The 12,969-nt window shown below is 50.1% G+C and overlaps 1 protein-coding gene across 1 annotated transcript; it reads left to right on the top strand.

Annotated features, from left to right (window-relative positions):
• The first annotated feature begins 2,127 nt into the window (after positions 1 to 2,127).
• Positions 2,128 to 11,334, top strand: DRD4 (dopamine receptor D4). The gene is made up of 4 exons (XM_064714501.1): positions 2,128 to 2,405; positions 9,644 to 9,756; positions 10,101 to 10,648; positions 11,075 to 11,334. Exons 1-4 carry the CDS (start codon positions 2,175 to 2,177, stop codon positions 11,275 to 11,277), a joined length of 1,095 nt encoding a protein of 364 aa, XP_064570571.1. The 5' UTR covers positions 2,128 to 2,174; the 3' UTR covers positions 11,278 to 11,334.
• The last annotated feature ends 1,635 nt before the right edge of the window (positions 11,335 to 12,969 follow it).

The following is a 12,969-nucleotide window of genomic DNA, read 5'->3' as shown; positions in this document are numbered from 1 at the left end:
TAGTTTAGGATTAAGGCCCTGTTAGTCTGGAATATGAGCTTCCACACTGAGAATTACGAGTCATTCAGCACTAACCCACAGGGAAAATTGAGATAATGAATGTAAATTAACTGTTAAAGGGGATTAGAGGAATGCCACTAATCCCTGTGGGAAGGCAGGAGGACAGCAGTCACATTTCCATCCTGCTCTCTTGGCTGCTCGGGTGGTTTGAACATAAATAAATTAAGAGTATTTTGTCCACACAGTTTCATTAATGAAACTGTGGGCCTCCTCCATTAATGAAACTTCAGGACCTCCTTTTACTACTTTGAGTTCATTTCTCAGAATAAAAAGGGCTCTAGTGAACGTGGTTCTGCTGTCCCAGCCCCTCACTGAATGAGGGCTGTGTCAGGAGTCAGGCTTTAGGGAACAAAGCCAGGTAGGAAAAGCTGTGACCAGATGATGGAAACCATATTCCTTGTTTGAACTTGCCAGCAGATGAGGTATCACCGAGCTTCGAACCTGGCAGATGTGCAACCATGCTTGTGTCCACCTGAGTCCAACAGAAACCATTCCCAAAAGGAATGTAGAGATACAGGTATGTGAGTACCCATTCCAGTGCTGGTGACAGACAGATCTAGAGCAAGATGTGGTCTCACTCAGGCCAGGTGGAATTGTCTCTCCTGTCTTTGCACACTAGAAGAGGGAGATGACTGGAGAAACAAATCCACAGGTATTGGGATCAACATGAGGATGGGCAGACTTCACAAGGATGGGAGAGAAGGGTGATACAACTCTGTAGTTACTAAAGACAGGGCATTCTTACTGGCTTTAGAACAGACCTGGAAGCCCCACCTCTGGAGGCAGAATTTAGCCAACCAAACTGTTGTCCAAGTGCTTAAACCAAGGGAATTTTCTCCTACTCATGTATGAAATTGCAGAGCCACAGCAGCTGGGCAGAACAGACTGTGTGGATCAGCTGCTGTTAGTCCAGTCCAAGGGAAGGACAGTGCTTGGATCTGTGTCCCAAGGCTGACACCAGGGCTGTGGCCTTTCTACACTGCACATGCTGGGGGGTAACTGTGACCCTTTCCAAAAAAGAGTAAGGGAACTTGGGGCAGCAGGGGTAGGGTTTGGAGAGAGGATTTCTACCACAAGTCTCAATAGTTTGGGTGAAACTCTGATAGCTGCAGCTTATAAACAGATCTTAGAAGCAATTTGTCTCATAAAAATCTTCCAATAATGTATTTTTTCTTTTATACACAGTATAAATGTCCTTCTACTGCTATGCCTTCTCTTCCCACCACCTTCCACAAACACCAGGCTGACCTGAATGCTTACCTGGCATTAACATCTGGGCTGAGGTTTAGTGGCACAGCTGCAGAGATGCCCACAGGGTCTGTATCAGCTCCCATATCTCCCAAGTCATCTGGGCTAGGAATGGAAGGTCACACCTCCCCATACCTCCTGATCCTGCAGGTGCATAGGTACCCCTCAAAGAGCATTTTTCTCTCATTTTCTGCAGTAAAACAGCCCAGCCCCCATGTTCAGCTCCTGACCTGCCATCCCATCTTTGCTGCCACACTTGCTGCCCATCTGGTTCCTTCCTGTATCCTACATTTCTGCAGTTGTTTATTCCTGCCCAAGCATGGCTAAAGTGCAAAATTCCTTTTGAAGAGCATCCTGCATTTGCCAGCTTATTAAGAGCACTTTTAATCCCTCCTCTGTGCTCCAAGACACTCTCAGCATTCTGTCTTGGCACTATCTTCAAATTTCATTATGGACTGTCTGGATCTTCACTCAGCTTAATTACAAACTCCTAAACATTATCAGATTCTACACACACATCAGAATAAAATTTCCCAGTTATTCACCCGACCTGTACTAATTCCAATTCTTTCCTCTAACATTGCTTAAGAGAACAGCCCCGTGTGAGAACGCAGCAAGACCATGTGAGAACGCAGCAGGACCTCTGCAGCGCTCGGGACTCCGGGACACCGGGAGCCGGGACACCGGGAGCCTGCCCCCCCCCGCCCCGCCACCCCTTAAGCCGCTTCGTGACCCAGTTGTCCCCGCGGGGCCGGGACCGGGGCCGGGCGGGGCGGCGGCGGAGGCTCCTCCCGCGGCTCGGCGGGCAGCTCCCGGCGGCCGGCCCGGCTCCGTGCGCGGGGCTGCGGGGGCAGCGCCGCGGGGCCATGGGCAACGGCACCGCCGGACCCCCGCCCGCCGTACCCGGCCACAGCATCGCCGCCCTGGTGCTCGGCATCCTCCTCATCCTCCTCATCGTCGGCGGCAACGGGCTCGTCTGTCTGAGCGTCTGCACGGAGCGGGCGCTCAAGACCACCACCAACTACTTCATCGTCAGCCTCGCCGTGGCCGATCTGCTGCTCGCCCTCCTCGTCCTGCCCCTCTACGTCTACTCCGAGGTGAGACAGCCCGGGGACACCGGGGCACGGCGGGCTGGGGCTCGGGTGCCCGCCGAGCCTGCAGGTTACGAGGCAGCGGTGGGGCAAGAGACCAAGTACCGAGGGTCCAAGCCGCTCTCCGGGCTTGCTGCCCACCGGCACCCCGCCGGCCCGGGAGTGCTCCCCACCCGGGACAGCCCTGTCCCCCGGGATGTGGCGGTCAGACCCCCCGGCTCTTACCTGCGAGCCTCACGGCATCCCAGCGCTGCGGGACCGCGGGCGGCGAAGAGCGGAGCCGGCTCCGTGCGAGTTCCTGGGATCCCGTCCGAACCGCGCCGAGTGGAGATGCCCCGAGCGGAGGCGCACCGGGGTGCTCTCCCCTTGGCTTCAACCCTGTCCCTCGGCTTGCACCCTGTCCCTCGGCTTGCACGCTGTCTCTCGGCTTGCACGCTGTCCCTCGGCTTGCACCCTGTCCAGGCTGCCGTCAGCAAATGTATAGGAAGAGACAGGTGCTGTGCTCTGTTCGGCATAAAGTGAGCCTTGGTGATAAAGGGAGATCTTAAACATCTTTAGCCAGGAAATAACTTTCCATGTTGGCTGAGACGGAGAAGCTGTCTGTTCCAGGGATGGGATTTGGTCACCCTGCACCAAGGTGGCTTTGGTTGGTAGGTTGTTCCTTGGCACAGGCCTGACCCAGCACGCAATGGCAGTCGTGGAGAGCCAGCTCAGGGACATGGGGCAGAGTTGCTGTTCACTCCCAAAACCTGTTCACCCCCAAGACTGTGACAGCTGAGGGAAAGAGCAACAGGCACTCCTGAGGCTGAGTTCTCTCTGTAACATTTACTGCCAGGGACAAATAAACCATTGTGCTTGCAGGGGGATGTTTTAAACCTGTTAGTACCAGCTGGTGACTCTTCCCTGCTCAAGAGGATGAAAGCATCCACTGAGCCAAATAGCAGGTTTTTCTACCCATGCTGGTGGTAGCTGGTACTATGAATCTTCTTCCCAGCTGTGGAATAGCGTCTCCCCTCTTGTCCTCTCACAAGCCATGCAGAGCACCCCATGGCTCAGCAAGCCCTGACTGTGCAGGCCTGTACTCCCCTAAGCAAGGCAGGCTGCAGATTAGAGCTTAGAATGGTCTCTACCTCGTCCTAGGATTTTGCAGGACACTGTGACCTCTCTGGAGACAGGTATTGTGGAGCAGCAGGTTCATCTGGGGACCCATGAGAAGAACCAAGGAAGAACTGGAGCATTAGGTCCCCTCTTTTTCCACTGTGCTCTTGCTTTTGGTGGATTTGCTTTTCCTCATTACCTCTTTTTTGCTGAGGTTAGAAAGGCATATTCTTCATCATTCTTCTCTGCTACTTTTTGCTAATTGGGATCCCTTTTCTTCCTTCCCCTTTCTGTTGTCTCTTGATGCCTTCAGTTCCCAAGGTCTCTCTATGGGCAGTCATGAACACCAGAGTGGTTTCCTTTTGCCTGCAGGTGGGAGTTTTGCTGGAATATATAAAATACAGGTTAACATATTCTGGGGTACCTCTGAAAATACTTCCATTGGGGCAGGAGTATTTCTTGAATACCACAGACATTCCACAAGTTCTGGATTCTCAGGTAACAGGTGTTCATACCTGTATGAGCTTTAAAAACTGGTGCTGTTCAGCTTGTGGTGACACTTGGTACATTCACCTCCATGGCTATTCGTAAACATCAGTTCTGTGAGGGAATTCTTCCATGTCTCTGCTCCCAGGATATTAAACATGGAGAATGAAGGCGCTGTATGACAGAAGTCTTTCCCTCCCATCCTCTGCAGCTCCTGCAGCCAGGCAGGCATTCAGAGGCACAAAACAGCACAGGCACCAGGATTTGCACTCCTGGCTCTCAGAGGGAATGCATGGAGCAGGTGAGGGAAGTGCTGAACAGCTACAGAAAGAGAGAGAGGGAGAGGGAGAGACTCGAGCAGGCAGTGGGGCTTTGATGTGTAGAGCAACCCCACCTCTAGTGTTGCAGCAGTTCCCATTCCATGCCTGGAAGCTTCTCTGGGCTCAGAGCCTGCAGGTGCCCATTTTCATTTTAATTGTCTTTTGTACACTGGTGCAGGATTTCCAACTCATTTTGTTCTGAAATAAGGAAAAGGGAGAGTAACCACTGAATCCATGCCAGAGGACAGGATTTTTGTGGTCTCTTTGCTTTGTGGTTTTTTTTGTTTTTTTTGTTTTTTTCCTTGGAAGCAAAACTTGGAATTAGATGTTGGGATGCAAGATGCAAGGGGTAGTGTTGCTCTTTAAAACTAGCTTGGTTTCAGCTTGCACTCTGTACCAAACATGGTAGCCACTGAAAATATGGCCTGGACAGTCCTGAATGTTCACCTCAATCTTTCTTCTTGGTGTGGGATTTTTGTTTTGTTGTTTTAAACTTTAGTACAACTCCTGATACAGTAAAGGTGGACTCTGAGGCCCTATTGGAAAACTCGAAAGCCAGATGAGGCAGTGGGTTTTTGCTTTTTTAGCATGAAGAGAACAGTAAACTGAGCATTTTTTCATTCAGCAGAAATTTGCTCATCTTGTGCTGTTTTCCTGTGAGGTGGCATCTTGTGTTCCAGTTCTGGAAACATTCCTCCAAGTCTGAGCTTTAGAAGACAGCAGGAGGGACCTAACTTTTGAGGTGACATCTGACATCCTCACAAAGAACAGATCTCCTCCAAGCCCCACTGAGGATGGGATTCCTTCCTGTGGGATGCGGGTGATCCTTTGCTGCTCTTCTCTGAAGCTGGAGCACAGTGGAGAGTCCTTGATCGTGGGTTTTATTTCTGGTTGTTAAGAAAGCTCATTTCAGACAATGGCAGCAATTATGGACACACACTCTCCTTCCACTGGACTCATCCAAATATGGAACAAAGACATGTTCCAATGTTTCCAGTTGCAATTACCGCACAGCTGCCTGCCCTGGTGGGCAGAAGGCACTTACCTTCCTGCCTGCTTGGGAATCTGAGGTCTTAGCAGTGTGATGGGGAGAGGTAATGGTAACTTTCACGGGGAAGTTGCACTGCTCTTCTGCCAGCCTTGGCTTTCTGATGAGTGTGTCAAGTGCTTTCCAGCAATCAATCCTGTGCCAGAAAGGCAGGGGTGATGGGAAGCAAGGGGGAAGGAGATGACCTGGAGCACTCTTAGGCATTAACTGTTATTCCTGAAGAGCAGAGTTCTGCTTTCATGTGAAGAGAGGCCAGGAGAAGATCCCAGAGAGTCCCTGGAGCATTGGGAGCACCGAAACAGGGGTTACCTGAGGAAGCAGAGCTATGGAGTTACCGCAGGATATCACTTGGCTCTGGGTGGCTTTGGGAGGGAGCTGCGTGGCTCCACAGGCCTGCCTTGTGAGGCAAGCTTCCTCTTCCCAGAGACTGTGAAAATGGCAGGAGTTCCAAAGACTCTGGGATACTTGCAGGAGTTTATACAGCCCTCATCAAGTGGAGGCATCCCAGCAATTATGGCAGGCACCAGGACACACGTGGACTGTGCTGTGCAGCACACCTGTACCTGTACCTGCACCTGTACCTGCTGCTCCTGTGCTCAGCTCTCTGCTAATCCCTGCCAAGCAGCAGGGCTGTGGAACAGGCCTGAGCCAGGAAGCTGCTGGCAGGAGCTGAGGGTGTTGGTTATGTAAACATCTTTGCCACTAAGACCTGTGTAAGTGATTACGGAAAAGAGGAAACAGTTTGAGCAGATTTGCATGTTTACCTGGCTCCTTCTCAGGTCAGAGAAGATGAGTGTTCCCAGCAGGCATGATGATGGAGCAGCCAGTAAAAACCTCATGTGCTATCTTCTTATCTTGCTGAGGGTGATGGGTTCTGCCCAAAACGTTCAGGGTGTCACTGGCTTGGTATCAAAACATCTCTTTTGCAGTTTTTTCTGTGTGCTTGTGATGGAGCTCTTCTAATAAGAGGCCAGACCTCTACCCTCTCCAAATTTCCCCAGGCTCTCTGTGAATGCATGTCAGCTTGTTTGCAGCAGGATTTGGGATTAGTCTTTCCTAGAATGCTACAGTTTTAGTGGAAATAGATGTTATTCTGGGCCTGGCTGATGTCTGAGCCACACAAAGTACCAGGGAGCTGAGACAGGCCAGCAGTTACAAACCAGTGCTTAGGGATTTTTTTTCAGATACCAGTAATTGGGAGAGGTGTCCTGAAATTCTTGGCCCTCATAATGTCTCAGATGGATGATGAGGCTTTTTCATAATCTCTGAAAAACCTTGACCTCAATGATTTAAGAAACAACATCAGAGCAGACATGAGGCACCTCTGTCTTATGTCCCACTCCCTCTTCTTCCTCTCCCCTTGCAGGCTGCATTGTGTATTCTGGGGACTGTGACAGTTGTCACAACTCATGACAAAAAGCCCCAAGTCAGCTTCTGGTGGACACAGAGACAATTCTTTGGCTCTGATGCTGGACTTTGCCCACTGGCAAGGACTGTTCCTCTTCCAGCTCATGTCACAGCCTTCCCTCTCCATGCCATGTCTTGGAGCCATGGCTGCACTGAGGCAGATACTTGTTCAAAGTCCAGATGGGCATCTCCTAATTCTCTTTCAGGCTCCTGCTGTTCCCTGCATGTGGCAGGAGTGAAACAAGGGCTGGTATCAGAGGAAATAGAACTAAAACCTTTGGCTTTGTCTTGGCTCCTGCCCTCAGAAGCTCTTCTGGCATCAGGCTGGTTTAGAAGGCAGAGTTTTCCTTACAAATCAGCTGTGCTGAGGAATAAGGATACCAGAATGGGCTGACTAGGAAGGCAGCTGCAAGGGTGTTTGAGAAGCCAAGTCTGTCTCCTGCCATCCAGCATCCTATAAAAACTTCTGCATTGTATTCTGGAAAAGTGGAGAACCAAAAGAGCCGCTGGAGGTTCAGTTGCTCTGGAGCACTTAAAGGAAGCTTGAGCTGTTTGTGATCCCTAAATCTTTACACTGTGTACCTTGATGGGCTAATCTGCTGCAGCCTCCTGGAATTAGGAACTCCTTAATCACATGGCCCAGCAAAGCCTCTTATCCAAAGTTACTCTCCCATCAGAGGGGTGCTTGGCACGTTTTGCCAAGGTGGGCAGGTGACAAACACCACAGAATGGGAAGTTCTCTCCTAGCACCTCCTCCAAAGCTGAGTCTTGGGGGTTGGTGGGGAAAGGGAAGGGTTTCATAGCATTTTCCAAGTGCCCAACTTTAATCTCACATGATCCAATGGTGCTGCAGACCGAGAGCCTTTGTCCTTTTCAGAATCAATTAGTTTCCCCAAATCACAAATAGGTTTGGAAAACTGCAGCCCAAAATCAAATTTTTCTCTCTCATAAGCTGAACTGAACCTGTCAAGATCCCAGTGAGCTTGGCAGAAATTTGGCTTTTGATGATTCAGGTCCCAAAATCAGTTTGGAGTGTCTGCATTGTGCTAGAAAATGGGCTGACTGAAGCACTCAGGTCTGACTCCAGAGCTCCCCCGGAGGTATCTCAAGGAGATGCTGTACAAAAATAGCAAAACAGTTACTTCAGAGACTCCTTTGGCTTTACAGCTCCTCTAATCATAATCCTGTGCTTGACATCATTACTGGCTGATATTAATCCCTGCAGAGCTGCCTGCCCTGTGGCTGGCAGGGCCTGGGGTTCAGCACCTTCCAGGCGTTCTGTGGAGTGTGTTCCCCACGTGGCTCTACTCAGTGCTGGGATGAATGAAACCAGAACTGTTGTTTAGCACCAGTACAGGAATCTGGTGTAATCCATACCTGCTTCCTGAAACCTGCAACATTAAAGGGTAGCAACATTAGACTCTATGAGCATTGGCTGGCTATTGCTATAGAGAAAAAGGTCCCTGGGATTTATATATATATAAAAATAATTTTTATGCAGCACATTTTCTGTAGATAAAAATATATAATAAATTATATATATTAGATGATTCACATTATCTGTAGATAAACATGCATAGAAAATTAAATATATTACTTGCAGCAATATATATACTATAGTAATATCTATAATATATATTTTAATAAAAACATATAGAAAGTACAGATAGTGCTTGGTATTTTGCAATATCAAAATAAAGTGTTTGAATCAGACATGTCAAGGGGCCATTGCTACTGAACACTTTTTTTTCAAGCTAAAATCATACTTATTTGTACATTTTATTGGGTTTTCAACCTGTCTCTGCAGAGGGACCCAAAGGAATTTTCCTCACAGTCTCAAACTCTGAGGAAAAATTCCCTGCTGCCTAGTGGTGACAGCCTATTGAGCTACCTGGCTTACCTGTGCAGGTGCAAGCAAACTGATAGGTCTCTGGCTGTGCTCAAGGAGCTCATGGGAATAATGGCACAGGAATGGGATGGAGGTGACCTATTTCTGTATCAGCCTAAAAAGTGCTTTAATGTTAAAAGAACAAGCTGGGTTTGTACCTGGTTGAGACAAGCACTCGATTGGAACAAAGTGTTGCCTGTAGTTTCTGGCTGTATGAGCATCAGCCATTGCTGTCCTTCTCTCTGTCCTGCTGCCTGTCCTGTGCTATGGGCTGTGCAGAGCTTGTGCTGGCTGGCTGAGGCATGACCAAGCTGAAAATCACCAAGAATGGCAGAGTCAACACTTCCAGGTGGTTCAGAGCACTGACACCAGTCCCTGCTGCTCTGCCCTGGTGCCTGTGACTGTGGGGAGAGAATCACAGGTTGTTACTGCCTGGACCTGGTCTCCAGAGGCTGAACTTGTGCTTGGCCTGCCAGGGTGGAACAGTTGTGTAACACAGAGAAACTGTTCACATCATCTGCACACAGGGGCTTGGAGTGGTTGGGACACAGAAGTGGAAGAGGAGCTTTGTGCTCTGTCTTCTGCTTGCTTGGGGACTGAGGTCAGGATGCTGTGCAGCCAATATTGCTTTGTTGGGGAGATCCTGAGGTCCTGAATTGGGGGTTTGAAGAGTTTGGGGGTACATGACCTCACCCAAGGCAGTGCAATGGTCCTGTGTCCATTTCTCTGCCCAGCATCACTCACTTAGCTGTACTGATGGTCTGAGGGCTCAGTTCTCCAGACAGGCCAGAGCCACAAGCCCTGAGCAAGCTGTGGGCTCTGTGTGGGGCTCATTCCCACGTGCTGCTGCTGCACTGGGAGCATCGTGCTATGGGAGGAGCCCTCAGCTTTGGGCTGCTTGTTTGGAGCAAACAGGAGTGGCTGAGGCACCCAGGCATGGCCGTGCTCCTGTCATTTTAAAGAACACAGCATCTGCTGACCCCAGGGATCTTTTCAGTTCCAGGGAGGAGTGTGGTCCCTCAGCACAGTGCTGTGTGATGCCCTGATGACCATGGACGTGATGCTGTGCACGGCCTCCATCTTCAACCTGTGTGCTATCAGCGTGGATCGGTGAGTGCTTCCTGCTCTGGCTGTGCCTGGGCAGCACGCTGCTTCCATAGGCCCTTGCCAGTGTCCCAGGCAGGAAGGATTCTGCCCTCCCCTAAGGAGGCTGTTCTGTCCTAATGTCCTCCACCACCAGGTTTGTGTCCCATTGGTGGTGGCCAAGCTGAAATCTTGTTGTGTGATGACCCAGAGCTGTCCCTTGGCTGTTGTGGCTGTAGCCCAGGCCTTGGCCGTTAGTAAAGTGAATTAATGGGGGGAAGGACAGTGGCAAGGAGTTTGGGGTCCCTTGGTTACATTACCACGATGCCACCACCACACCAGGACTGACTCACCCGGGGCTGTGTTGGCAGGTTCATCGCTGTTCAAATCCCGCTCAACTACAACCGGCGGCAGATCGACCTGCGGCAGCTGATCCTTATATCCACCACCTGGATATTCGCCTTTGCTGTGGCATCCCCAGTCATATTTGGCCTCAACAACGTCCCAGACCGGGACCCCAGCTTGTGCCAACTGGAGGATGACAACTACATCGTGTATTCCTCCATCTGCTCCTTCTTCATCCCATGCCCTGTCATGCTGGTTCTGTACTGTGGCATGTTCCAAGGACTCAAGCGCTGGGAAGAAGCCCGGAAGGCCAAGCTGAGAGGCTGCATCCACGGAGCCAACAGGAAGCTCTATCACCCCCCAACCTTGATGGAGAGAGAGCAGACCCGGCTGGGGCTGCTGGAGTGCAGCCCCTATGCCCGTGCCGGCCTCCCTGGGGAGTGTGGGATGAACAGTGGGATCCAGACTGTGTCCTACCCACACCTCAGGTACCCGCACCCAGGGCACGGGCGCAAGCAGGCCAAGATCAACGGGCGGGAGCGCAAGGCCATGCGGGTGCTGCCGGTTGTTGTCGGTGAGTGGCTGTCAGGGATGCTGGGGAGGCTGGGAAATGTGCCACCTTGTCACACCACAGCACTCAGACTGGCAGGGCCTGGGTCAATCCAGAGCAGTGCCAAAACCCACCACCCTTGGGAAAGAACACATACACGTATAGACACATACAGTGTCTATAACACAACCTCCTTCCAAGGCAAACCTGTGACTCCCAATATCTTACATTCAAAGCCAAAGCAAGACTAACTTAAGACTTTTCATCAAAGTTTAGGACAGGAATAATATCCCAATTTTTTGTCTGGGCATAAGCCCAGCTCCATGTGTTAGCACAACTGCTGCCTTTTCCCTGAGTGCCCAAGCTGTGTCTGTCTTTTTTGGCTCAGACTTTGTTAAATTAAACCCTTTTGAACATTCACATCACCTCTCTTTATTGTCCTCCTGGCAGGTGCTTTCCTCTTCTGCTGGACACCTTTTTTTGTGGTGCACATTACCAGGGCACTCTGCAAGTCCTGCTCCATCCCCCCTCAAGTCACCAGCACTGTCACTTGGCTGGGCTATGTCAACAGTGCTCTCAACCCCATCATTTACACCGTGTTCAACGCCGAGTTCAGGAACTTCTTCCGCAAAGTCTTGCACCTCTTCTGCTGAGCCCTCTGCGCAGGAGGAATCACTGGGTCATTTTTTGTATAGTTCATTAAAGATCTATTTCTGCCTCTGCCCTGCTGTCTTTGTTGGGGATGAGGGCAGGATGAGCAGAGCTTGCAGCTGAAGGAAGGGGCTCCCCAGGTCCTTGTAGTAAGGTGTTACAGGTGAGGGCCAGTGGATGCAGCTTGGATCCTCTTCCCAGTGGAACTGCCAAGTGTAGCCTCTTCTTTAACAGTTGCTGTTTGATGTAAGCAGGGATAATAATGGTAATTTCTAATCTTCTGGTTTCTGGGGTGATATTAACAGGGCTGTGAGGTGACAGGGACATAAGTCTGGGGGAAAAAAAGGCTGTTTAAACTAATTACCCAGATGTCCACATACCAGACAAGGGTATCAAGCTCATTTCCAGATGTCCATATGCAGGTGAGGATTAATCTACCTATGCAATCTCCTTTCCCCTTATCCTTGATAATTTTAAACCCAAAACCTGATTTCACTCGTGTTTAACAAGGGTCTTACAAAGGCACCATAATGTTATTGCTAGTGCTCCAGAATTTTCTGTGAAGCCACACAATTCCTGCCAGGAACCATTTCCAGCCTCAGGAAAAAATCCTTCATATGTTTAGGTGAACCTGCATGTAGCGACAGCCACAGTGGCCAGTGGGACAGGTGATGCTTGTCGCTGAGGCTCAGAGGGGAGAAAAAGAATATTGCAGGAAATTACAGCCTTCCAAGTAATGATTTTGTACAGGATTGTTGTTTCCAGGAGGGAATTTGCTTGGAAGCAGAACGGAAAGGGTATGTCTAGAGTGTTCCTTTGACTAAAAATAGCAGGTGCTCAATTTCTCACCAGCAAACAGACTCAATTCCCACGCTTGTATTGTGCATTTCTGAGCTGTCGTATGCTGCGTTGGGGCACAGCTGCCCCAGGTACCAGGGCACCGTGGGCTCTCCAGAGGTGCTGTTTCAGAGCTGTCTTTGCTGCATCTGAATGCAGGATGCAAGAAACCCTGTAAATGATCTTTGTTATTGTGGGCTCAATCAAGACTGCCTTCTCAATTAACTAACTGTCTCCATGTTCTAGACAATGGGCAATCAGCATTTAACTGTGAGCAGAAACCATTCCCAACACTCAAGTGTTACGTTGGAAAGCAGGAGTGAGCATTTTGCTGTGGGAATGGAAGGAGTTGCCTTTTCCTTCCTTCCCAGGAGTATCACAGATAATTTCTGTTCCCATCCTGCCTCAGTTCCTGCTTGATTTTCGTGGGAAGCATGGCTCCTTCTCGAAGAGCTGCACACTGTGGCCACCAGCTCCTCATCCTCTATGGCACTGCAGTGCTGCCTCCTGGGCCTGCTCAGCTCTGTATTAAGAGGAATAACTTTCCCAGGAAACAGCCAGGAAGTAACACTCACCACCTGCCACCGACTGTGGGAGCCCTGTCACCTCCCTCCATGGGAGACTGAGGACTGATGCCCCTCAGGAGCTGGGGCTGCTGGCAAACCCACAAGGGCACTTCTGAGAGACGCCCCTGAGAGATGGAAAACCAGCTCCTGCTGCCTTGGAACACATGGAATGCAACCTAACAGACCTTTAAGAGGCAAAGTGCAAGGAATAGGTTTGTCAGAAACCTCTAGTCTTTTCCATGGAGTTCACCTTTGAGTCTTTTCCATGGAGTTCACCTTTGAGTGTTTTCC

This window comes from Zonotrichia leucophrys, chromosome 5, assembly GCF_028769735.1.
Source record: "Zonotrichia leucophrys gambelii isolate GWCS_2022_RI chromosome 5, RI_Zleu_2.0, whole genome shotgun sequence".
NCBI classification, from domain to species: Eukaryota; Metazoa; Chordata; class Aves; order Passeriformes; family Passerellidae; genus Zonotrichia; species Zonotrichia leucophrys.
The sequence above is the reverse complement of the archived record's forward strand: the minus strand, read 5'-3'. Positions and strand labels throughout refer to the sequence as shown.

Excerpts from the sequence above, each read along its gene's own strand:
- DRD4 (XM_064714501.1), top strand. The coding sequence starts at position 2,175 with ATGGGCAACGGCACCGCCGGACCCCCGCCCGCCGTACCCGGCCACAGC. Across the intron at positions 2,406-9,643 it reads CCCTCTACGTCTACTCCGAG|TTCCAGGGAGGAGTGTGGTC; the intron begins GTGAGACAGCCC and ends GGATCTTTTCAG. Across the intron at positions 10,649-11,074 it reads GGTGCTGCCGGTTGTTGTCG|GTGCTTTCCTCTTCTGCTGG; the intron begins GTGAGTGGCTGT and ends TCCTCCTGGCAG.